Here is a 27,709-nt window from a genome sequence, read left to right as displayed (position 1 = left end):
CACCTCCACATCCACAAATCTGACATCACTGAAAGATGTTTTAATTACAGTAGCTAGCCTCTGATTAATTCTCTTATGTATTTAATTCCTGCTCTTGAAGTGCACAAAGCTTTTCAAGTATGATGTGCACTATTTTGCACTCTTATCTGATCAAGAGGATTATTAGAAATTCTGAAATCCACAGCTCTGTACACATAAGAGAAAGCAATTTCCATTTTCTCCCTACTTTGTGGCCAAGTCCTTGTAGTCCATTTTATACCAAGTTACAAGTTCTTCCTCAAATAAGAATTCAGCTCACTGAAACCAAACTATATTATTACTGAATTATGCCTGTGTCTTGATCATGAGAAAACAAACAGAAGGCAGAAGGTGGAAGACGAGCAGAACATTTCTGTATGCCCAAATTTTTATCTTCATAAACTGAGGAAAAAAAACTGGGTTTTTTTTGTTATTTATGTCACTGAGACTTGTACAATTAAAGCAAAGGGTTAAAGAACTAAATATTCCCCAAGAGTTCAAGTCACTGCACATAAATACTGTTGTGACTACAGATTGCAAAAGAACGGAAACACAGCAAATCATCCCATTTTTTCTGAGAAATTCTGGGACTATGTTCTGAATTTCCAGGAACAGAAGACAAATACTGCCAATTCTCACTGCTGGATTTTTATTGAAGAGTTCAAGAATTTGGAAAGGACTCCTGAAAGCCACTGAAAGATAATATTGATTTTTTTTTTAACAGAGCTAGAGATTGTTTCTAGGAGAATGCACTCAGTGTGACTGGTTTATGTGCTAACTCCTGAGAAAGTTAAAAAAAAGAAGAAAAAAAAGCTCTTAAACAAGACCTGAAAGGTTCTGAAAGCAGCAAATCCTGCAAAAAAAGAGCCCGGTAAGAAAGTCAGAGAGATATACTTTGCTCATCTCTCTAAAAATATTTAAAAAAATAAGAAAAGGTGGATTGGCAGCAAGACATTCTAAAGGATATTCTGTAGGGCATACTCACTTACCCAGGTTCTCATTTTTCTTGCCTTGAATATAATCCCAACCTCCAATGTGTCAATTTATTCTAATACTGAATTTACAGCATTAAGGTCCCAACCTCAGGATCTCTGGAGCTGTCCTTCATAGCTTCTCATTCACATTAAGTAAGAAAATGTGCTGAAAAAATAGAATACTTCTTTACACTCTAATCTAGAGCATATTTAATTTAACCTTCTTTCAGCCCTTTACCAACAAAATGCTTTCACTGCAGCCAAATTTGAAAGACAAGTTGATGAAAGCTCCTAAGTCAGATTTAGTAGGGGTGGAAAAACAGATGTTCAGGATTTTTTTAATGCAAACTTCAGATCTGACAGAAGGCACAGTAGTTGTGAATGGGCTTCCAGAGCCAGTCTTCAAACTGGTTATAAGCACTTGGGGTAGTTAATACACAGTAAGCTTTGACCAAAAATAACTGAGTCACTTTCCCACCATCTTAAGTCACCCCATGTTGCTGCGACACTTCCAGTCTGCTGACTGCCCCAGACTAAAGCAGATTATCTACAGGGCTTGTCAGAGAAAGGGGAGTACCAATGAAAATGTTTTTACTTCCTATGAACCACTAAAGACACTGTTTTCACAGGAGAGATTGACACTCAGTTAAAGAATTTGCAGCTCAAAAATGACTGCCTAGAATGTCAAGTTTCTCTTACATAGCTCTCCTTTCCATCAGCTTCACATCATGACTCAGATGATGCTCTAAATGAATTGGAAGCATAATTTCACAGTGCATCAAAATTATGAAGTCCAGGCACATCTATTCACATATTCTTTTAAACTCATAGATCCAAGTTTAGTAACAGATTTTCAGGACATCCAATTTCTCAAAGTCCAGTCTATTTTTATAGCTGCAAAAGAAGCTATAAAAGAACTGTTATGTTTTTTCCTGCTATTGGGAAAAGCATTCAGGTACATTCAGCTGACAACTCAGCATATACTAACATTAGACTTTTAACTAATTAGAGGTTTCCTGTTGGGGAAAAAAAAAAAACTTCTAAGATGATATATTACATAACATGTATGAATGCTAATCTTAAAGAGATTTTTTGGAAATGTTGTTTTTATCTGGTTTTTTGCTTTTCTTCCAAATGAGTAGCATGACTGTAATAATTACTACTAGCAATGTTTCTCTTGGTACAAAAGGAAAAGGTTTTAATGTCACATGACACTGTTTAATTATTTGTGTATCTACAGGGTCCAAAATCCTAACTGAATCCTCAGGGCAGTAATCATATTATGAAAACAGAAGATAAAAAGTGCAAAGAAAAGATCATATCCAAACTAGCAATTTACAGTTTCATAAAAAATACAAAGCAACCATTATGCCAATTAAAACTGTCCAGGGGGAAAAAAGAGAACTTTTATATGCATTTTTGTCAAGTACCTTTGAATTTAGCTGAGGGTTTTAAAAATATACTCTTTGTAATATGCCATATTGGCTGCTTAGATACAGCACAATGACTCAAAAACATAGGATCTAACCAAGTGTAAAAATCTCTGCCTTTGTTCTTACAAATATAGCATTCTGCAAACTGATACATTTTGATGCAAGGCATTTCACTGGGATTGTAGCTTGCCACCTTTTCTTTGGAAACAAGTGTCTTCTCCCAGTTAGGAAATGGCTATTTTAAAGACCAATATCAAATCCATATATATTAATGACCCAGTCTTTTCAGCAGCAGAACTTGAACACAGGATGGTAACAGAGGCTCTGTTTCCAAAATGTTAGCAAAACCCAGAGAATTGCCAGACAGCTATTAGCAGTTTGATGAAAAGTATGAATGCACAATCAATCACCGGCACAAAGCAATATGATGCTACAAGCTGACATGAACATGCAATTTCTCAACTTACTATCCGATAAGGAAGATGTAAAAAGGAGTCTGGGCAGCCAGCTAAAGCCATTTGTTCCTTCAAATTTTCTTCAAATTACATCTACTGCTTCCCAGGACCTGCAGAGTACAAACAAACTGTCAGAAACCATACTGAAGACATTTCATCAACTTATTATTGAAAACAGTTGGAGGAGGGAGACCGAGAAGATCAAGATGAGGTGATGAGGATTTGCATCAATTTGAAGTAGAAAATTTGCACATTTGCTGCCTGTAGTCTAGCAAACACATTCAATTTGATATTTCATTTAAAAACCCAACATAACTTCTCAGGCTGTGTGGCTCCTGCTTTATTTCCACTGTTTAGGCAAAAATGAAGGCCTTGCTTCACAGCAAAACCCCAGCCATTTGAAAACTGGCTCTCACCACCTGAGGCTATGTTTTCAATTGTGGAAAGAAAACACTGAAATCTCTGAGTTAATTAAGATGACAGCCACCTATCACAGAATCATTTAAGTTGGAAAAAACCCGGTAAGATCACCAAGATCATTATGCAGCATCAGCCTACAAAGCCTGGCTACACAACTTCTAACCTTTACCCTTTCCTGCCTGCCTTTTCCCCCTGGTTTTATTCTCACACAATATATCAAACAGACTGTCACATACAAATTCATTCAAGTCTTACACTTGTTCTTCTGAGTGATTATTAGAAGCAATTTTGCAACGTGAGTTGTTTATCCTTTAAAGCACCACTTTGTGATCAAATAGAGCTTGAAAAGAAATCTGCAAACACCTGGAAGTACATATGGCTAAAGAACTAAAAATAAGAAGGTAAGACAATGTCAAGAAAGTTATTATAACTGCCTCATAAAAAAGGAAACAAAAATAAACCTAAATAAATAAGAAAATAAATAAAGCACTATTTCCTGCTCCAGCATTTCTTCCTACCTGCAGGGGTGGACACATGCCTGCTGTGTAAGACAAGTGATGCCACCTTCAAGAAGATGAAAAAGGTATGACTGGGGAAGAGAAAGCAGGCTGCAAAGCACAGTCAGAACTTTTACTTCTACCACAAGCAAGCTCCTGTCTGTTTCGCTGTTAATTATCAATTATGTGTTCAAAACAAAAGCCCAAGTTTTAAACAGGCAACCCACTGCTCTCTGGTAAGCATGACCTGTCACCAAACCAAAGCTGTCAGCAAAATTTATGGGACAGTTAAGTGAGGGACAAGGGTAAAAAAACATCTTGGACAAACTGTTCCTGGATGACTTCCCACCTATGGTCCACAAACTATGCACTCATCAAGGAAGCTTTATTTAACCTAGTTCCAGGATGAGTTTGGCTGAGGTATGGTAGCCTCCTCCTCTATCAATAAGGCAGGCAAACTCCTGGGAACTTCTTTCCAGGAAGTATTTACTGGGCTTCTGCAGTGATCAATTCATACGGCCAATTACCCCGGGAGGAAACTGGTTTTGGCAATAGCAAGTCTGAGAATCCATTTAACCAAATATGCACAAATCCAGTTATTTACTCTAGGTAAGCAAATCCTATAGAAAAAAAAATAATTAAACCCAAAGTCTTACAGGATTCAAAGCTGGGGGGAGGCCACATCAAGCATCTAGCTCTGTAGGCCTGTTACTCAACTTGCACTATCACTAGTCTTTAAACGTATAAACAGTGGTCTACAGCCTTCTAGCTACTTCTCCACACCTAAACCTTTGCAGTCAGTTTTAAAGATTGAGCTGAAGATTTCACTTTAACCACCCAGTTTGTTCCAGGAGAATTAAGCACAGATTTATCAAAAGCTCTTAAAAATCTTTTCACTCTGGGGAGCACCATTTTCTTTTCTTTCTCATAAGCACATCTACAGAGAAATTAAGCAAATCACTGAAATAGCTGTTATGAAGTTGGTAAAATATATCAATAAAGAGACCTGTATTATTAGTCTCTAAAACCACCAAGACTAAAGAAAGTTAACATAAAAGGGGTAAGGGAAAAGAATTGAGCTCTACACTACAAAAGTTTTATGCTCATTATCACTTCAGTATTGAGACATCAGGAAAAGGCACAACTGCTGCAAATTTAATGGTAGGTTATTTAGGACTGAATATCAAAATACTGGTACTTTGACATTTCAGCAAAAGGCTCCAATTCACTTACAGCAAGATAGATTAAATATGTTCCTAAACAATACCAGACCAATTTGTCTACTCTAGGGCGTGCTGCAGTTTGTGCCACAGCCCCATTGCAACAGTGGAAGATCATAAATTACCTCAAACAATAGTTGGAGTCAAGACTGCATAATTTATCAAGAACCATTTGCTTTGCTGATACATTCTTGAGTATTCATTTGTTAACACTGCAGAAACAGAGGAAAGCAATAATCTTTAGATGGTATCATTCCTGGTCAGTCACACATTAACACTGATTTAACATCTCATCTCTTTTGATCTGTCTAAAACCAGTTTATCAACCTAGTCCTACCCCAGGAATACAAAAAGCCTTTGCTCACCTTTAAGACTTAAGGTCCTTTGTACCGCATCAACAAGTAATAAATTTAATAGGGACAGAATTCTACACCAATTCATGTGTTCAGGACCTTAAAAAGAAAAATAGATCAATTTTCCCTGTGCTGGTGTCTTTAAACATGGTATTTAGCATATCACTTCTCGTCAGAGACTGTAGCTGCACACAGACATACATGTTCTTTCCACACAATTTACACAGCACAAATCACAAAGAGGTGTTCAAGTGCCAAGTTACTGCTCTTTTCCTAAAATGCCTTCGATGAGAGAGGGAAATTCCAAAGGATTTTAAATAGGAAACAAGCTATGTAGTCGATCGCTGTTACAAAACTCAGGACATTCAGTGGTGAGAACTGTCATGCAGCATCGAGCAAGACAGCCTGTGCACATTCAGAACCAGGCGATTTCATGTGCTTTTACTGGCTTCAGAGCTCTGCCTTGGACAGAGGTCCTGAAAGAAGGACAGTCATGATAAACCAACGTTTCAAAGGTCACGAGACTAATTTTTGGTATAACATTCTCCAGAATAAAGAACGGACTACTGTTAGGCACAGCTTTGATGTCTCAGCCTCTCAAAAGTGTTAAACAAACTCACACGATCTTAAAGATTGATATTAAACCTGCATGGAAAACACTGCAGGTATGCACCCTAGAGATTGTCACTGCTCTGAATGGGTTGTTTAATCATAATCAAATTACTCAGCTAACCACCAGATTAAGTTGTCTATTAACTGCAAATTAAGCCCATCACCAGGTATGTTTTTCTGATTTATCACTTGTTATCTGCACATTCCCAGCAGAGGAAATGGTATCTCGCCCAGCACTCTGGAAGCAGACACAGCCTACGCACCTACGGATACTGCGGTAGGAAAATGGTAGGGGTATGGTCACTCTGCCAATTCAGGAAGTTTTCCAGGTTCTACATGTGCCATCTGTCAAAGTCTTTAAATTAAAGAGAAAAATAATTTTTAAAACGCAATTGCTTGCAGATTAGTTAGGAACAGGAGGAGAAAAAAAAAAAAAAAAAAAAAAGAAAAGGATTTTAACCTGGCACAGTTGCAAGACAAGTTCCAGAGCTCTTGAAAACTGGATTTATGCTCTTTTATAAAAGGTAACTTAACAAATTTGTTGAATGTTATACCCTTTTAAGTATTTCATCATTTTTCTTCTATAATGTTCTGCTTCCTATAGCTGAACTATTATGAAACAGGGAAGGGGAAAAAGCTTCAGCATAGCCTTAATTTTGACCTGAAGACCTTTATCTAAGATCTCAGGTTTTACATGCAAGTTGAAAACCTTTCCATCCCTTTAATGTATATCTTTTATTCTCTCAGACACTAAGTATCACTATTCATTTCTCCCCACAATACTGAATGAAGTTTTGCAAACCAAACCTGGATTTTCCTAAGAAACTAGAACAAGGTCTTAAAACTGAATCAATACAATATTCTCCCCTAACTTATCTTCAGGACTGTCTGAGTTAAGTTTACTGGACTGGATTTAACATCTTGAAGACGCAGGGAAAAAAGATCCTCTCTTCTTGGTCTACACATGGAGCAACCTCCAAGACTTCAACTGGTTGTTCTCCTGGCTGCAGGCTCCCCACTACTTCATGCCATCTAGGAAAGTGTTCTGTCTTTTATTGCAGACATGTGTGTACATATACACACATATATACACACACGCACGGGTGTTTATTTGTATCACCAAACAGGTTTACAAGATGAGGTGAGGCAGAGCTGTGGATACACCAAGCAACCCTCTGCAACACAGGCATGAGTACCCATATTCTGAAACTTATCTTACCAGTCTACTCCTATTGCCATAGTTACAATGGAAATAAAGTTGGATACCAGCACCATGAGGCATGCCAGTGAATTTTCCCTAGTTGAAAGACCTGACAGCTAGCAATGTCCCCAGCTGCACGGATACTGTGGGACCCAGATGTGCTTTTCAATGCAAGATCCAGACAATTTCTCACGAAAATGAAGCCTGACTGACTATGTAGGCTGAAAAGAAAGTGCCATCAGATTCCTGAGCTGGCTGGACCAAAGAGACTAAAACAACCTTGGCAGCACACAAGTTTGCCATCAGATTTCATCATGGCTTCAGCAATTAGTACATGTAAGGATCTCCAAAGCATCTTCCCCTCTTTTAGTGATAGCTTCAGGTGGAGACTGTGTCAATTTACAACACTGAGAATGCCCCTCACCCTCCCTAAGGGATCACTTGGTCAACAGGACTGAATTCATCACCTCAAACATTTTACTGACCACTTTCTCAACTCACTCAGTTCAAACACACACTTGCTTCTCTCCCCAGCTCTGAATGTTCCTCCTCACACCCAAAGTCTCCAGTCTGCCCATGCTGAAAAATAATACCTGGCTAGTTTCCCTTCAAACAAGTTTTTTTCCCTCCAAAACACATTCCCAAATACTCCAGAATGGAATAACTCTCCAACCGCAAAAGACTTAATAGCATGATCGTCAACAGCCTGATGACTTACTGAGATTAGCAGCAGGTAATATTTAAGAATACCTGCAGCTTTCCCAATTTCTCCCCATTTTCCTTGCATGAACTGGTATCTTCACATCCATTTTGTTACACATATGTACCCAAAAGCCATTTGCCAATCTATGATATGGAGCAACTGCCTAACTAGAGGAATACTTTGAACATCTTTGAAAACAAAGCATTGTTCTAGCTAAAATTTCAAGTGAGTGTTGCGCACTAAAATGAAAAGCACTGTTCAAAATATAAATCATCAATCAAAAGCACTTCAGTTACGTCCAAACACTCCCACGAAACCATACTAAAAAATCTGGTCTTATAAAAAAAGGGAATATAATTCTCTTTTGCCATTCTTAATTGCAAAGCTGTTAGTCTAAATATTACACCTTGTAAAGGAAGCCATTTGCCATTGTACTTTTGCCAGAAAGTGAAGAATCTTGGCAACAGCAATTTAGGCTTTTGAAAGCCAAAACAGATATATACTTCAGAAGAAGCACAGAAGAGCTGATGCCATCCCACTTCGAGCCTTGCCAAATAAAATTAAATAAAATATATGCAGTTCAGCATTTTTTGGTTTCCTGAATCTGCCCAAAATTTTGAAAAGGCTCAAGACTCATAGCCTGTGAATTCATGTTCACCTCCTGTTAGAACATCTTCACTGACAGCAAAGATAAGGTCCTGAGAAAAAGCAGTATTCAGCCCAACGACATTGGCCAACACCACCAAAAAAACAACCAACCAAAAAAAATACCCTAAACCAAAAAACAACAAAACAAACCAAACAAAATCAAAAAACCAAACAACAAATCCCAAACCTGTAATGAACTTTGGAAATACTGACAAAACTCTGCAGCTTCACTGTCTTCCTTGATCACTGAAAATCCTCTTCTGTCTCCTAATAGCTTCAAATTCATAGCTTTGAAGCAGGAACTTTGGCAACTAAACAGACTTGTACCAAAGTCTAAATGAAATGTTAATTAGACAGAAACTTAAATAAAAACCCATGCAGTATACATCAGACAACCCCACCAGCAAGCCATATGCAGAGGTAGGGAAGGTGCAAGGATGCATGACTAGGACACAAGAGGTGCACGAGTGAAGAAGCCCAGGTGAACTTCATCTGACAATGCCATGACTAGTGGTCTCCAATTTTGTATATACGGTTTCTCACTACATCCTCTGTCTCCAGAGATCCAAAAAACTACTGTCTCCATTCTCTCTGTGTTGTCACTGTCCTGCCTCCCCTGCCCACCCCAATCTAGTCACATTTCTTGTAAAACAGAATCCAAAATTTTATAATTTTGGGAAGCAGTTGAAATAATTATTTCCTTATGTTATTTTAAGCTTTTATTATCCAACCTGAAGACTTAGAGTGAAGTTATACAACAGCCAAGATGATTTAATAGCTTGTTACTGCCAAAAACAGGACAGACATCCCACTCTCTTCATCAGCCCTTGCTCTTTCTTCCTCCACTTCCTCCCAGCAGCTTCATGGCACTCCCTCCTTCTCCCCCTTTTGTGTCATGTATGGTCCTTAATGAGTTCAGCTTGTGTTAATTAACGCATTTGTTTTGCTGGGTTAGTGTTCCGCTAAGGAAGCAAATGCAATAAACTTAGATCTGACAGGCAGTTCAGTTGGCACAATGTGAACGGCAGGGGACCATGAGCAAGAGGGGAAGGGAACAGGATCACCCCCTCTCCCGTGGCAGCAAACTATTATATTGGCCAAGGCAACCTGTGAACTTTCATTTTCTTTGTTTACTGCTATTAGGAGCTGGCAAACCTTTCCTACTGCACATCCGTGAGAATTAATGCTTTCCAGGCATCTCATAGAAGTTAAACATTTGGACAGATCTCCAAATAAAATATGAAGGTTTTTTTCAAAGGCACTTGACTTTCACCTTCTGGTACCAACTCAACTGAAGTCTGCTTTTGTTGCATACTTACCAAAACATTGCTTTTTGCATTCAACACAGTACTGAGCCTTTATGCTTCCAACAGGCAACTGGTGTGAATGGTCCTTCTCTCTGCTCTGCAGTGGGATTTGAAAGCCAAGGGCTCTAGACCCCACAATCCAGAAACTAAACTATACACAAGACATTTTTCTAAACAATTAAAGTTCAGCAGCCTCTGCATAGTGCTGCTTTTTGTTTGGTTGGTTTTTTTTACAAAAGTCAGATCATTGCAGATTCTGTTTGAAACCATATCTTAATCTACATGCTTATCCAGAAACATCCACTGGACAGATCCACCAGACTCAACTTGCCTTTACTAAGGCGACAAGATAGTAGCATGCACTCCTCAGCTGTTACTTTTACAGCCTCCAGACAGAAGTTAGGAGGCTGTAAAAGTAACAGCTGAGGAGTGCACAATAATAGTTGAAATATATATACAAAGGTTTGATAGAGAGACTTTTCAATTCATAGAGTAGCACTCTGCAGCAAGGATGCCTTGCCCCCCGCTTCTGTTCCCTTATTTCTCCACAACACTCCTTCATTTTGGAGAAGAATCTTCCAAAGCATGCAGAAACCCTTCTTCCCCTCCTGGCTGATGCAAAGGACAAAGATATTAAAAAAAGAGAAACAACAAAAGGCAATCTCCTATCACATGACCTACTGATCAGTTTTCCAAGCATTTTAAGTCTGTTTCATCCAAATGATGCATTCATCAATCATCATAATTATTCACAGCCTATTTTTCTTTCCATGGATCTTTATGCAGGGGGCACCATAGCTTCTCAAAGAACTTGCTAGGTTTTTGTTACACCATAGTAGCTACAAAGGGCTGACCATAAGGCTGACTTCAAAACCAACACTCACACTTGTGCACAGAAAGCGACAGGCAGATATCTATCAATACCATTCACATCCCTCCTTAGGGTCTCTCCTGCTCCCAGAGTTTTCAGGTGGGTTAAAATACTTTTCCTGGATTTTAAACTTCATTACCGTGGGCCAATGACATCAGACATTAGGGTTTTTACTTTGACAATTTACATGGTTTAATGCTGATAGTTAAAACAGTAATTGTACATGTATCACTTGCTGTTCTCTTGGTACAAGAATTTTTGGGAAGAGTTTTTAACTAGAATTATCAGAAGCTTTTATATAGACATCAAGCTTTGTGTTTTTGAAGAAAATCAATTCAGAGAGGCTTTTGCAGTTATCTATGATTTATGTTCATGAATAAGCACTGGTTTATTTACATAGTCCCATCCCATACAAGTGGTTGAGGCTAGAAGGCAAGTTTAGACATTTCAATTCAAACTGCAAGCTACTTGCTAAGATGGTATCTTTTTGAGATACCATAAAAGGTAGACTTTAGTGAGAAGGTTACTCTCAGTATACCTCATTTATATGGTTAGAACACTCAAAAGACTTTCTGCTTAGCCTCTGAAAAAAAAAATCACATTCTGTGAGCAGAGATGCATTCTCCAGCATCAACAGTACATTAATTCACCAAATAGTTTTGTGGTAACTACTCCCAAACATTTTTTATTCCAAAGAATTCAACTGCTGAAACAATTCTGACGAGCACACCACAGTAACTAACAGCAGCAAACAGCAAAAATAAACAAGCAAACCCCTTTTACCTCTCATGTACAGCAGGGTAAGGGTTACCACAGAAGGGCTTGTAAGTGACAATGCAACAGAGCCAGGAGAGTTCTGGACTACATCAACCCCAAGCAACCAGGCAATGACCAACTCTGCTCCTAGTTGCAAAGAGTGCAAGGAGGCAACTTCAACAAATACTGCGCTGCTCTTGAGATGAACAGAAAATCCTGTCTATTCAAGAGGGCTATAATAAAGAAGTGCAAGAAGTGCAAGTGATAACACACAGAAATTAAAGGAATAAGTATACCCTTGATTGACTGGAACATAAAAAACTGTACCCAATTTGGAGACTGTACTCATTCACTCCTATGCAACGCAGCACCAGCAGTGCCAGAGCTCGCTCAACTGCAAAAAACCTGCTTGTAGTTTTAAGATACTGATGTCACAGATATCCCATGTGTACTTTAACACTGCCTCACTAACAAATCACAGCAATCTCTTCTCAGAGCAAAGAGACCATTTTGTAATCTCAAATGCATTTGCTGGCATTATGCAACACACAAGCTTCAAATCCACGGGTGGCTTACGGGTTAGCAGCAGGCAATCAGTGCCGACTTTCAGAACACAACTAAAATGTTACTGGTGCACTATTCTTGAATACAGGCTAAGATTTTCTATTAATAAATAAATAAATAAAGGATACTGGCAATGCAAAAGTCTTTCTTACCCTCTTACATTTTTTTAGCCCTTGAAAAGCAATTTCAAGCTGACATCTCAAAAGCGAGTATGCTGACCTACTTGCAAATATAATACCACCCTGGGACAAACAGGGCACAGCTTTTTCAAGTAAGTGTAAACAAAACAGAAAATAAACCCACAGAATAGGTTAATATTTTGTACAAGAGCTAATGTTCAACAAAAAGCTGAAATCTGGCCAACTGATCACATGTTTCATGTGCATTAGTGAACACGTATTTACTGCTATTAACTTGTACCTGCAGAGAGGAAGAAAGAAGATATTCTTCCTTTGATTCTGAAGGTCATAAGGTGATCAAAATCCCAGCTTAATGAAGACTGTGGTGAGGTTGCAAGTGTCATAGCTTCCACCAACCCTTTCAAAATGCAGCACTGGAAAGCACAGGGAAGAAAACTGAAGTAATACCGTAATACCACCCAGGCTTCATAGACTATGTCAACTTAATTAGAATGGTATTTTGGCTGTACCGAAAGATTACATATTGAAGGCTGAGTAGCAGGCCAAATAACTTGACTAGACTATTATGCCAAGCCACCTACATTAACAGCTTCTTCCCTGTACTTTCAGGGTGCCATAAAGGAAATCAGGCCTTGTTTCAGGCCTTATGAGGCTGTTTAACAGAGGAATGAAATGTTGAATATCCCCAGCACTGAAGGTTTATTAGATATGTATTAAACAAGGAATATCTCTAGTTAACCTTCAGACTCCAGCTGCCAGAGAGGAACATTTGTTCTCCAAGGGTGTAGGCTCCAGATGTAGCCAAAGTGCCTCCCCTATATACCAATGTGCTTCAGCTCACAAAACACCTGTACCCCAAGCCTGGAACCCACACATAGGTCCCAACTGCATTCTCCCACCTCCAAGGTTGTCCAACTGGTACTGGTAGCAGTGGAAAGGAGGGAGAAGACAGCATGTAAGTGTCCCCCCCACACAACATCATGTCATGCAGTAGTCTGTAGTACATTGCCCACAGAAGCAAATCAACATCCAGGCTGCACATGGAGCTGACCACAACACTATTATAGGATATGAAGGCAGTCACATAACCTAGATGGTGGCAGTGGTATGCGTACAGGAGAAATGTACACTCCTGCACTGCCACATCAGTCAGGAAGGAGAAAAAGGCTCTCCTTATGTGCAGTCCATCTTGTTCCACAGCAGCTATCTGGATGTCAGAGAAAGTTGGGGCTGGCATGAGATGAGCTCAAGCAGCCACTTACAACCCACACAATTCAATGAAGCACGCCACTGGAGCACCTGGTTCTTTCCATTGACAACAACATGAATTTAGAAAACTGGTCCAGGTGTAGCCATCCATGACCTGGAGACAAAAAAAAAAACAAAAAAAAAAAAAACAAAAAAAAAAAAAAAAAAAAAACACCAAAAAAAAAACAACAGCCAAAGGAATCCCTCTGGCTTCAGTACAGCACTGAAACTTCAAATTCTCAGCACCTCTGGACAAGACTGACAATTATGCCAGGCCAATCATGCACTATCCCCAGACTTCTGGTCTCTGTACTGCAGAAGTCAATCCTGACAAAGTTTCAGTTTCTCCCATCAACTCCTAGGGTTTAATTTCACTCAGTGTGTCTGTGTGTATAATACATATGTTATACACACATATTACACACATGCATTTACATGTGCCTGTGAACTCTATGAACTCTAGATGAAGAGATCCTTTAACAGCAGCACAGAATGCAAGATGGCGTGGCAGAACTCAGTTGACCTCATGAAAAATAAAAAAGCTCAGTTCCCTTCCCTGAGTTTCTTTCACTGTTTGATGCAGAGATTTTGTTCACACTTTGCGCTTCCAAAAAGTTCTCCCTCTCCCAAAATACACTGCAGTATAATAAAACAAAATGTTTATCAAAGGAGCAGATGAGCTCTCTTGCAAAAGCCTCTGTGAATATCACAAATTTGAATTTCTAATTGCTGCTGTTAATTGATAAAATAACAATTCCAAATTTTTTTTGCTACTTTGTATTTTGATCTATAAAAGCATTCACTCATCATTAATACAATCAATTTGACAGATTCATCAGAAAAGTCTCAATTTTCATTTCAGCCTTGCTAATTAGCGGTTCTATTTGATTAAAAAACAGCTCTGCATGAAGAGATGGCTTCACACAACTGCCTGTTTTACACAAATACCTCCCACAGGCTTTCATGCTACTTTCTGTCACTGGAAGAGGGATAATATTCCCTTTACCTAATGCTCTGATGCTTACAGATCTCAGCAACCACCAGCTTGTAATACTCCCCATCTCCTTCAAACTGACAGCAGTACCACAGAATTTGCCACCAATGCCCTATATTCTCTCTTCTTTATTGCATTACTGGTTTTAGATAAATTGCACTATGTCTTGGAAACTATCACATTTATTTCCTACCATATCTTTGCCCATGCATCTTTTTCAGTCCAGTAACTTGTATAAGTCAACAGCCTAAAATGAGCAGCACAATTTTCATGAGGACTCTCCCATTTAACTAAGCGACAACCTCCTCATTATACAAACCCGAAAGGTTTCTCTCCAAAACACAAGACAGAAGTAGAAGTTCATTGAAGCTGGATGCCTCTGAGGAGTCAGGTTTGAGAAAGCTGCTCCATACAGAAGTGCTCTTCTCTCTGTGGCAGGTGATGAGAGCCACTGTTCCCAGAGAAGTTCCCAGTTGCAGAACTTCCTAGTCTTGTCTCTTAAGCTGCAGGCATACCCTCATATTCTGTTCCTGCAGAAATGCAACAACACATCTAAAGCAGCACTCGAGTCAGTGTCAGTGTCAGTGGGACAAGCAAGCAGCAGGAATGACAGAGAGATAATTTTTCCCTTGACAGCAATTAGCAGCACTTGGTCAGAAAAGACCTTGTAGCTCAAGTTAAGAAACACAGGATTATAGAAAATCACTGTGCATGGGGAGGCAGAAATAATAATCACTGTGCAATGCACGAGGAGGCAGAAATATTGAGCACACCAGGAAACAAGCACCTGAGTCGCTCCCATGGCCTAAGGGACAGAAAGACACAGCTGATTTTCTACCAGACTTTGACGATAGATCCCCAAGTCTTAAACCACATCTGTCTTAGGCAGGTTAAATCTTTTAAGGTTTAAATGCCTAACGAGATCCACTTTTAAACATGCCAAAAAAGACAACTGGAAAGCGCAGAATCACTCTGCTTTTGTGCCAAGTCAGAACACAAACAACTCCTTCTGTGGAAGCCACATGTGCCAAGAAGGACTAGGCTCCAGCTCCTGGCACTTGAGCAGCACTGAAGTTTTCATTCTCTGGATGGAAAGTACAACACTGCTGACCATTTGCACTGCAGACAAGTTAAGAAATCACCCCATACAGTCAGATGAAATTAAGCAAGTGTGTCATTCATTACCGGAAACCTTCTCCCTGATATCCAGTGACAGGATGTGTGGGAATGGTTCACAGCTGAGTCAGGGGAGGTTCAGACTAGATACACAGAAACACTTCCTTTACCAAGAGGGTAGTCACACACTGGAACTGGCTTCCTAGAGGAGTGGTCAATGTCCCAAGCATGACAGTATTTAAGAGGCACTTGGACAAGGCCCTTAACAACATGCTTTGACCTTTGGTCAGCCCTGAAGTGGTCAGACAGTTGGACTGAATGACCACTATAGGTACCTTCCAATTGGAATGTTCTATTCCGTTCATCAGACATTCAATGTTCCATTCAAGGAACATTCTTTTATACCAAAACTGCTTTACCTGAATGAATGGTCTTAACTGAATTTCAGGACATTCTCTTTAATTTCTAATTTTTTTTTTTCTCATACAAGTCAGGCATTGAGACACCACCGGAAATACTTCTAGAAGTGTCCCTCTCAGAACACTCAGGTGCTCTCTTGCTATCAAATTTGAGCTTATGGAAAAAACAACAGTCAGCTGAGAAAAAGTAACCTTCCCATCAACAACCCTGGTCTGTCTCAAAGTACAAGTAAAACCAGTCAGAGTCAAGAGCAGTTTAGGAAAAACGGTTTTATTTGACACTGAAATGGACTGGGAAGTTCAGAGGACAAACTGCTATGACCAAGGTAAGGGGCTGACAACATCCCACAGCCATCTCAGGAACCACCTGACCCCCACTGCCACAGTGCCCCACACTTTACACACAGTTCCCACTTCTCATCCAACACCCCTACTTTCAGCATGTGGCTCTGGGGAAAAGTGTGGAAGCTTGCACTGACTGCTGACCAGTGATGATGGCCAGCAAGGGACCAGTTAACAATACAAATTTCACAAGCCCACAATTACAAAACAGATATGAGCAAGTACTCTGTTGGCAATTAGAGCTTCAGCTTTATTTTATTTATTCTAGTATAAGAACAGATGTTGCAGTTATTCAAAGGTTTTCACAACCTTAATTGCTGACCTTAATTGTTGTTAATCTTTCCCATGAAGTGGAGACAGACAGACGCCACCCGTATTTTGTGAAGATAGTGAGCTGCAGGGTATGAATAATAAAAGACAGTATTGTCTGCCCTCTCCCTCTCGTGTGAAATACAAGGGTATTGGGATTGGCCAGCAGCATGGAAGAAAAAGAATGAACAAGTGACTCAGCTTTTTTTAATTTATTTTTTTTAAGGATGCATCTGCTACAGGGTTGAACCTTGACACCGACATTTCTTCCCCCTCCCCAGCAATGGGTGAAGCCTCCAAGTGCCAGCAAAGGAAGTGCTGTATTTAGCTTTCATAACGCCTGAAACAGCTGATACACAAAGCTCCCTGTCCACCTCATTGAGTATCACTAAAGCTGTAGTATTAAGCAGCAAAGTGTTGAGTTTCACAGGGCAATATTAGGTTTCATAAACAAGTTCTCAGACTGGGTAAGAAAGCAGCATTTAATTATGTGCTAGAAACATTGCAAAAGACACATGAGAGCTTCCCAAATCTTTTCCTTTGCTAGTGGGAAGCCTGCCTGACTTCTTACTCAGGTATGGAAATTTTATATCCATCTTTTTGCTGCAGAACTTGGAGATGTAAGTTTTCTAACCAAGAAGTACATTCCTCTGACTTTGTTCTGCCAAGTGTACTCAAAGATGTTAACTTGGTGTCCCAGTAATTTGAGACCAGGCAACGCAGAGGAGGAACACAAATTCATAAATGAAACCTAGGATGTACTGATGCAGGCATGCCCTATAACCTAAGGCAGGAGCTCCAGAAGTCAGGATAGTGAAGATCAATTTCATGTTTATGATGCCTTCAAACAAATGCCCAGAGTGAATTTGGGGCACAAGACTTAACCCACAGACCAGATTAGAATGGCATCAGCTACCAGCTCTGCTGCAAAATACAGGAAATCAAGTATTTTCCCCACCTCTCACATAAAAACTCAACTGCAAATGTCTTCAAGGATTCTTGACAGAAAGAAAAGGTAAGAACTGTTTTGGTTTAGTTTCTTAAGAGATGTTACCTTTGCTCATTTAAAAAAGTCAAAATGGATGAGTCAACCAGGCACCATGTATACTAAATAACTGCTCACACATTACATTAAGAGCAGCATTAAAAGATTGTTCCAAATTGCACAATGGAAATAATCCAGTCAAGATTTCTAAAAGGAAAACCTCAAACTACCAAGCTGTTGACTGCTGTATATACCCTGTCACACCTAAAGGTACCTGGACATAGCATGAAAGATGCTAAGTTATATGCTTTTATAAATTAGTTCAAGGTAAATCCAGGGAACTTAAAAATCAGGAAGAAACTTCTTTTCTGAAAGAACTAGCTAAAACTAGATAACACAGACATGAATAATCAATAAGCTGGCATGAGCAAATGTCACTACAGCTTCTGCTGAAGTTATGACTCAAATCCACCCAAAGATTATGACACTGCATGAACGAGACACATGTGGGCATTATCTCTAGAGATTCTTGGACCTGAGCTGCTGTAGAGCTTGCAGGAGTGGTTCCCCCCTTAACACCCAGCCAAAGGCTAACAGTTAAAGGTAGGAAAACACAGAGACTTGTTTCCCATACAAGAAGCGTTCAGAATTACCGTAGCGGCCATTCTTCTCAATGTATCCTTAAGCTGTCTGAAATGCGACAACCAGGAAGGTGACACAAAGTTTGCCAGCAGGATAATGTGTTCAGTCAGAGCTGAAGTTTCAAGCAAAGCACAGCAGAAGGATCTCATGATCACAGGCAAATGGGTAGTCAAAAGGGCAACTCTGATTTAATTTCCACAAACTCAAGCCAATGCACTAGAAGAATAACCCTGCCTGTGTGTACCACTGAAGTAAGTGTTAGGAGTCTGAAGTCTTGTTTGAAGTACCATCTTAGGGGAAAGAAGGAGGGGAGGAAAAAAAACCAGAAGATATCTCACAAGGAAACACAGTATTAACACTCAACGAACTGCCACAAGCAAAGCAGAATCATGACAAGTCATTAAACCCAGGGCACACCCACTCCTTGAAAACTGTGGGCTGTTATGACATTGAAAGGGTAAAACAGAATTAGAAAGAGTATAGAGAAGAGGAATTCCTAAAGCAGAAATGAATAGTCCTGGATCATTTGGCACAGAAAAGAGACAGCTGAAGGAAACGAAGGCAGACATTGAGTCAGTTATAGAGGATGTGGAAAAAGTGCCGAAAGAATAAGCATTCTCTCTCAACAGAAAAATTCAGACAATCTGAAATTGATAGGAAACCTGAAAATCTTTCCCATGCGGTGACCGGATTTACGAATGTGTTAAAATAATAATAATAATAATAATAATAATAATAATAATAATAATAATAATAATAATTTAGGCAAGAGCTGGGGAAAGCTCATAAGGGAGAATAGCAATGATAGTAATAGATGCGCACTCTCCAGATAACCGCAGCACAGCTCACCAGGAACCAGAAGGGTCTAAAAGCAGAGAAAAACTCCTTGCAGGCTTTCTACCTAAGCAACTGCAATTCAAATCAACATTTTCCTTCTTTAATTGATATTCCTGGCTGAGAATTGTGGGCGCTAGACATTAACCAAATGGGGATGGCAGTGAAGAAGAGCGGGAGGCACAGCCACATCACCGTGGTGCCGAAGCACCACCTCAGCACTGCCACACTGCATCCTCCAGAAACACTGCACCAATCTAAGAGATTTGCACCTTTAACAAATAGGCACAGACCTAAAAACTACAGTTGCTAGGCATCCTCCATGTAACACTTACTTTTAACAGCAAGTCCTGCAGGATGCTGCAGCATGCAAAAGGAGGAATACATGTAGCCCACAAGTTGACAAGCATGCACCGAAATGCTGGCTCTCAACAACACACAACATGATCTGCTTCACCAAAGTGCCTGCCCCACTATTTCCCTGGGAGTTTACTACATCCATGATGCAATACATTCTAGCACTGAATACAAAAGATGAAGTTTTCATAATTGGTATCTAGGAAGACCCCTCCTTTGCATTTCAGACAGACAAGAGTAAATTGAAATCTAAGGTTTTAAAGAACATGACTCCTGCATGATTAAAGAAACATGATTAAGTCCTCCCAAAATCACAACTTAAGGCTAACACCATACTGAAAGCTGCTAAGAGACCACAGCTGAACAAAGCCTTGAACACCTCTTATCAGCTTTTTATTTTGAAAAAAAATGTAGAGCTACTTTCAAAACAGCATGAGAGTCACAACACCAGAAAGATTCTGGCCTTTTCATGTTCTCAAAATAGCATGCTAGAAAGATGTCAAAAAAAATAGAAATTTTAGGTGCATTTCGTTTTCATCTTGAGCATCAGCTCAAGTCTATCCAATACAGCATTTGCGTAAGGCACCATAAAGCATTCCCTCATACACCATCAACCCCACTCTGATAAGTGGCAGAAAATTGTCATCAGATGCAGCCAATCACTTGAAAGCACTCCAGGACCAGAGCATTTGGATGCTGGAGCATGCTTGTCCCTTCCCCATCACCCCACACACACTGTGTACTGAGAAATGCAGATTCTTCTAACTTGCTTCGCTGAAATCCAAGTGCTCTAATAGAAGGTGGTAGCCAGCAGCAACACCAAAAATAAAACCATCAGAGAGAAACTAGTGAAGTATAAAGTAATGCTTTCTGTCAGGAGGTTAAGTGTGCAAGTTATTTTCACTGTACTTCTTGACACAGAAAAGCAACAACAGCAGCGGCAACAAATTTCAGGAACCATACTCCCCTTCTCCTCCATGCCCAAGAGGCAAACCAAGGGAAAAGCAATTGTCTTCAAACAGCCCCTCTGCTCCTTGACTGCCCAAACTCACCCTTGCTGCCCTTCTTTGTGGCAGAGTGAAGCACACTTAGTGTGTCAGGGAGAGCATCGCTCCTCAACTCCTCTCCCTGCCTTCTAGGAATTTCCCAGGCCAACATTGGAGGATTAGGAGTTGTAATGCTATGAAACACCACAATATCAAAATGTGAACTAAAGCACATAAAGCCTGTCCTCAGAAGAGGAGCATTTTGGTTTGTTTTTTTTTTTTTTTGGTGTGTTTTTGGTTTATATTTTTGGGGGGTTTTTTGTTTTGTTTTTGTTTTTTTTTTTTTTTGGTTTTTTTTTGGTTTCTTTGTAACCTCTGGAAAAGCATCTAATGAAAACAGTGAGGAAGCAGTGTCAAAACTGGCAGCTCTGCAAACAAAACAGCCGAGTTTACGTGCTCATTGCAGCCCGCCTGCTACTTCACATTACTTATTGCAGAGCAACAAGTCATTCTCTCCCTAATTGGGTCCCAGTCTAAAATAGTCCTGTTATTTTTAGTACAGTACTTAAGTATCTGAACTGTGCCCTGTACTGCCAAAGCTGGCATGCATCCCTGGCCATACCAGAAATTCCAATGTTAAACAAGAACACACATGCCACATACCCAGGCCAACGTTTCTTCTTCTGCCTTGTCTTTGGTGGGCGACTTTAAAAGACTTTAAACATTAACAGCCAGCCAAAAATGGCACAGGCTTATATGCTAATTCTGCATTTAAAGCCTCTCTCCCAGCTACTGTGCAACAAGAGAACCAACCCAGCAAGGAAAGACTGAGGGTTGCAATACCACTGATTAGTTAGAGACAGTCACTTTGTCTTTAGGGCATAGATAAAAGATAAGAATGGGATTATTTTATCTCCATCTTGCTTGGTTTGCATCCACACAAGTTCTAGGGCACTGAAGGAGAGGATAAATCCAAAATGCACTCTAACTCACCCCTCTTCTGTCCCCTTCCACACTGCACATACACTATGGATTAAATTTAAACTAGTCAAGAAACAAAAGGCCTGTGTTAAATATGTTTACACACACCACAGAAGGAGGATTATGTAAGCTCTGTCTCACAAACAATATGCTTCTTCTGCAGAAGAAATGAGATGATCAAAAACTTGTGCATGCTTCCAAGTCAGTCTTCCCACCTTCCATCACAGGGGTGACAACCGTCCTGCAGCATGCTAATTCTGGAGTGCAGGGAGCAGAATAAAATCCAAAATATCCATAGAGTGCTCCAACAAAGCCTTACCTGTCACTGTGAGCTGACTGTCCCTCACCTTGTGCTGCCACTGTAATCTCATTTTTGTTAAACCAGGAAGAAAAAGGTCCCAGAGGAATTTACTCTGTCCTTTTACCAAGCACTTTGCAGCAAGGAAGTCAACTCTATGAAAGAGCTTTAAAGACAAAATGCTAACCTGAAAGACGGCTGCCAGCCAACAAAAATTTGTTAGTCTCTATTACCACTAGACCATCTGTTCTTGAAACTGTACGTTCCTTTTCAGAAGGGTTTTACTTTGTGAACAGCATCAGCATTGTTCATTCTCTCCACTCTGTCAACATCCCCTTATCCAACACACTTCTAGATCTGGTGGTGACACAAGATTAAGCCTCTAGTTTATCATATCATTATCTAGTCATTTTGGGTTCATCCGTATATTTCAGTACTTTCTATTTTCACTTATTCTAACATCAGACAGTAGCAGAAGCAACATATGTAAAATCTTTCATAGCTTCTGAGTTATGGCTGAGCTGATCAGGGGCACCAAATAAATGCTGTTCTCAGACTCAAGTCTGACAAAAGAGCTGAGGCAAAAATTCAGCCTTTTGGCACTTGCCCTTTAACCATAACAGAATATCGATTCTGGATGAAAGAACTTGCTCTGTGTTTGAAGAGAGCCTTCTGCCACTGAGTGTTCATTCTCTCTCATCTTCAATTTTTAGTTAATCCTCTGATCCAAGATATTTAAGCTTTGCTGTTGGCCATATATGACAAAAAGCAAGCAACAGTTTGTCTGTCTGTCTTGCTAGGTAAAGAGGTCAAGCAAAGGCCATTCATCTGCACTCCTCTAAAAGAGCAATAGCCTGCAGACAATTATTGCAATACCAAAATAAGTGAAAGTGAAACAAGAGACATCAAAAACTCATTCTGTAATTCCACAGCAATAAAATAATGATTAAGGGACAGTTCAGTCAACTCATCACTTTCTCAAGAAAGCTACAAGGTAACAAGATCAGAACAAAACAAAAACAAAATCAAAAAAAAAATAAAAACCCAACAAAACCCCAAAACAGCAACAAAAAAAAAAAAAAAACCCAAACAAACAAACCCAAACTACTGCTAGTGATGACAGGAGAAAAAGAGATTAAAACAAAAAAACAGATCACCCTTTTCTCAAATTAGTTTGTTTTCATGAAACTGAATTGAACAGTTTGGATTTTTTTTTAAAGCTTCAAATCATTAGCAGTTATTTTTGAAAGTCCATAGGGGCCTGACGAGGTAGCAGAGGCTGGAGAACAGCGAACAGTGTTTTCCTACAGAAGTGGGAGGGGGAAAGAGTGGAAAGAAGTACATTAAGAATGATATTTGTTGCTTAATTCACACATTGGCCATTAAATCCATCTACTAGCACCAAGAAGAAAATAAAAGATTGAACGCAACAAAAACTGGTTGTTCATGTATAAGCCAAGTCAAACCAACTCAACATCCTACTGTGTCAGAATAATGTATTTTAGGAACACAGAAGCAGCAGGCATTAAATCTAAATTCTGACATTAGCAAAACCACATCAAAAAATTCAAACTGCATTCTCACAAAAAGATAAGAAAACTTTGTCATATTGTTATCAGTGCAAACAGTCATCTTATGGCAGATCTGAAAGTGACTGAGCAACTGCACTGACTTATATTTGCTTGGAACGTCAAAAAAATTGAAATACATAATAGCCTGACATACTGAATAACCTCTGCAGAGATCTGCCCTGGTCCCACACTATTCTAACACTAATGATCTAGATAATGAAGGAGAAAATTATACTTATTAAAACTGGGGAAGCTGCTAAGTTAAAGCTGTCAGCTTGCTGGAAGACTTAATTCAAAGCAAGTTTTAGAAACTGGAAAATTCTTTGTTGAGAAAGCAGCAAATACTATAGAGGAATGTATAGAGGAACATATGTGAGAATCATGAAGCAACAGTTCTGCTCTCCTTGTGGCTGATAAAGCTTCCAGCATGTACCCAATCTTCAGCAAATTTCAGAAGAGATCAGCTGGAAAGAATCCAAGCAAAAGCAATAGGAACATCACAGAATTAGAAAAACATGACATCTGGGAGGAAAAAAGAAAAAACAGAATTAACTGGAGCTCAGCCAAAAGAAGCAAAAGTAAGGGTCATGATGAAATCTTTCAAATCTATGAAAGCCTGCTGCAAAGAAAGAGGGAATAATATCTTCTCCGTGCCCACAACTTTCAGAAGAAACAGAAAGGTTTAAAAAGCAAAGATTTAGGAAAACATTACTGTACTGGGTGGAGTGAGGGCATAGGGAAAAGATAAAAGAGAAGCACCAAGTCAAAATTGCTCAAGAGGAAAAAAAAAAACAGTGAGTCAATACCAAGACTGTGAGGAATAAGCAGTTTTCCCCAACCACTGCCACCAAGCTGCCACCAGAAACACAGCTACACTCCAGCTTTTCATTGACTAGTTTACCCGCATCAAGTCTCCTCTCCAGATCTAGCACTGTGCTACAAGAAAAATAAGCTTAACAGATGCATTGTCTCCACTCTTTCCGCAAAGCACAGTACCCAAAATAAGAATACTAACAAGCTGCATACCAACTGTAACCTTCAGGGCTGAAAGGGCTCAGTCCTAAAGAAACAAGAAAACCCCCAACCAACTCAAAACCTTAGGTGTCAAAATACCTTTTCAAGAAGTGTAACACAGGCACTTGCCTCTGTTGATACATGGATCCAGCTACGTCCTAACACCACAAACAAACCAGAAGCTGACAACAGAGACACATGGGCCATACCCTCAGCCCTATGAATTTTGCTCCTCAGTTTCATTCTGGAGCACAAATAGCAGAAGCACCACTTTGACTGTAATGTTTGACTCTAATGTGTAATTTTTAATGCTTAGCCTCAATCTACAAGCTGTAGATCAAAATCTCATGGTTCCACTGCCTGTCAGGTTTTTGAAAGATACAATGAGTAGAGAAATTTCTTCTTGCAGAAAAGGGTGGGAGATAACCAGCACAACTAACTGGAGACAGTACTGCAAGGTGTAATCCTATCATTCTGTAGCTTGGCACTACACTTAGTCAGTAGCAAGCATCTCTGGAAGCTGGGCGGGGGTAGGCAGGGGTAACCAACAAAACCTCAATCTCTTCAATTTTTTTTAGCTCATGGGCTGCGAGCACCAGTGTATTCCAAACTGCACTTGCATTTGTTCTCACTATGCAAAACCTCTGGGAATATCTACAGGAAATGAACTCTAATTAGACAAAACTGCAAGCACTATCATCTTATTCAGACAATTTTCTCTCTTCAGCCCCCCTCCCCACACACCAGTTTGACCTCCACTAGTTGCATCAACGGAAGTAGCTGGGGATAGGCATTTCACAAATCTCATAAATCCAGGGTAGAAGACTTATTTCAGCCTTTAACCATGCAACTGGAAGATATTTAAGCATGCCACAGAGGCTTAAGGGAGGCTTTGAAATTGTATTTGCTTCATATTATGCATGTCAAAAAGACAGTCATTTGTCATCTTTTCTTGAGTATCCCTGAGTAAGATGTTGATCCAGAGATAAATATTCATAAGGCTACCTCATGCAGCTTTCCTCAAATCTGACTAGATCCAACTCCCTCTTGTTTTAAGAAGTAGGAATTATATGTAAATATCACAGCAAAGGAAGGAGATGTAGATATTAACATGTAGGAGTTAAGATCAGGTTTCTGTGCATGGGAGGGACCCACTGTGGATTTACAGGATTAGTGGCAGTGCCCATCCCACTCTATCAGGAATGACCCTCTGCTCTCCACTTTGCAGATTTACAACTGCAGATATTGAGATCTTAGACCATGAGGCTCACAGTCCCCAAAGGCAAAGCACTCATCACTCCTAAACAGTAAAGGGCTGGAAAATAGAAGGAAAAATAAAATGGTTTTAGAAAATAAAATCCATAGGTGCAGACACTTGAAGTCAAGAAAAGTAAGCACACATTGCCATTTCATGGAGTTCAACTGTGCCACTCTTTGCATTCAGCAGAGGCATTTTTGCTCAGGTGCCTCACCATGGGGTTATCCCTGGAATCTCTTACTGTCCAAATGGCCACCAGGCCACAGGACATGGCACATAAACGTCCACTCATCCACTCCAAAGTAACACTTGTGGTTTAGACCAGGGCCAAAGCCAGGCCAAGTTTTAGACACAACCTATGCACTGTGGTATAAATACTCCTCCGCTCCCCATTTTTTTGTAACACTTCCTCCACCTTTGGAGAAGCCATCATCTCTGAGAGAATTTATCTTCCATGAGCTGGGACGTGGGAGCAAACAGAGAGTGATAAAACCATCACACAGGCAAAACATCCACCAAAAACTGCAGGCTTTTCTCATAAAGATGCCTCACAGTAGCTCCAAGAAAGTGTTAGCATTACTCCAAAGAGATAATCATATCAGTAATGATTTTCAGAGCCATGATTTAGTCATGCTGTGACTTAAGACATTCCCTCACCCATCATGTTATCTTCACCAGAGAAGGGTGGGGGTGCAAACTACTTTGCCTTTTCTCTACATCACCCTAGAAAGCCACACATAACGATGGAAGTCAGTTTGATTCCTTCTCATCTCACACTGCTGAGAAATGGGTGCATTATGAGGAGGGAAAAAAGTCCAAAAGATTAAGTGGATGAAAATGTTGAGGTGTATCAATATTGCCCTTTTTTGTGCCTTCTCTTTTAGGTTCTCAGCTTGGCCCCTTTAAAGCAGCTTTCCCTCTCCCCTCCCAATGCTATAAAATACACATATGAGCAGAGAAGTCACTTAGAAACTGCTAATCAAATGCTCAAAAATAGACAGAAATAGTTTCTAATATTTCTTTTTCAATATGTATCACAATAAAAAAGTCCAACCATTTTTACTTGGCCTTCATTTGTACTCTTAGATAAATTTTACATCTTTTGCCTGTATTCAGTTTTTCCTCCCTAATGGGTCGATTCTTTCTTACACGACGCAAAAGAGCGGGAGACTTTGTGGTGTTTCCCAGTAGAAGATTATATGAAAATTCAAAGCTTTATAAGTTAGGTCAGTTTTAGGATACAGCTACTTCAGATTGCTCTGCTTTGGTTTATACAAATCCCGTTAGCTCTTCATTGACCAGGCAAACCTTTAGGAAGATTACTGCCATGCTACGAAATCATCTCCATTGATAAAATAAAACACTTGTAATCCAGGTTGCACTTAAAGCAACAAGGTTGTAAATAGAGTCTTCTTATAAAAGCAGCAGAAAGTCATTAAAATTCATTTAAGCTACCTAGGATATTTGGTTATTTTTAAAATTAAACTGCTAATGGACTTCAGAGACAGCACTTCAGGTAAAAATCACTTTTATTAAAACCTTTCAGTCTTTTCATTTTCTAGGGACCTCATTTGACATGGCTAAGGTGTCAGGTATCCTGAGTCACCCCGTTACAGCACTACTTTTAAAAGGATCCCAAAAAACTCTAGGAAGACTTAACCTGAAGCTCCCTCCTCCAAGCCTCTCAGCTCCACAGCCCTACAAAGCTCCCACACTACCACTAAGCCCAGCAGCCCCCCAGCCCTACTCAGAACTTCAACACAAACCAGCCCTGCATACACCACATTGCTGAAAGGCTTCATCCTATGGTCACAGGGATTCCAGAGAAGTGTTGGATGCAGCATGCATTGAACTGCAGAGGAGATATACCTCCCTCAGACACCATAAAAGAGCTGTATAATACAGTAATATATCCATTGTACATATATATTCCACTTTGGAAACCTCCAGGTTTTCAAGACACTAAGTCAGGATTTAAAGAGTTCTCAAGCTCCTCACACAAAGCACACACTTCCTTGCTTGGTTTCACAGAATTACAGTTGCAGAATTAGAGGATATTGGCAGGAAAAGGTGACTAAGACTGGGTACTGGATGAGAGCATCACTACCCACACAATGCAACAACTTATGGCTCTAACATAGGTTTAGGCAAAAATTCACTCTGACCACACCACTTGGTCTGTA

The 27,709-nt window shown here is 39.8% G+C and overlaps 1 protein-coding gene across 9 annotated transcripts in view; it reads right to left on the bottom strand.

Moving 5' to 3' along the window:
• Positions 1-27,709, bottom strand: part of GRB10 (growth factor receptor bound protein 10) — a 146,476-nt gene that overhangs the window by 105,629 nt on the left and 13,138 nt on the right. For 5 of the 9 annotated variants that reach the window (XR_011000859.1, XM_068195917.1, XM_068195926.1 and 2 more), the window contains exon 2: positions 2,893-2,990. The exons of 1 other annotated variant lie outside the window; for it this stretch is intronic. Coding sequence is in view for 7 of the 8 variants with exons in the window: in XM_068195917.1 (XP_068052018.1) it covers positions 2,893-2,943 (51 nt within the window). In the remaining variant the exon portion in view is untranslated. Of the gene's footprint in view, positions 1-1,007; positions 1,159-2,892; positions 2,991-5,142; positions 5,162-5,382; positions 5,402-27,709 lie in introns of those variants that run through there. 3 more of the 9 variants (XM_068195908.1, XM_068195905.1, XM_068195936.1) reach the window with 3 other exon arrangements.

The sequence above is a fragment of the Anomalospiza imberbis genome, chromosome 1, assembly GCF_031753505.1.
Source record: "Anomalospiza imberbis isolate Cuckoo-Finch-1a 21T00152 chromosome 1, ASM3175350v1, whole genome shotgun sequence".
NCBI lineage: Eukaryota > Metazoa > Chordata > Aves > Passeriformes > Viduidae > Anomalospiza > Anomalospiza imberbis.
The sequence above is the reverse complement of the archived record's forward strand: the minus strand, read 5'-3'. Positions and strand labels throughout refer to the sequence as shown.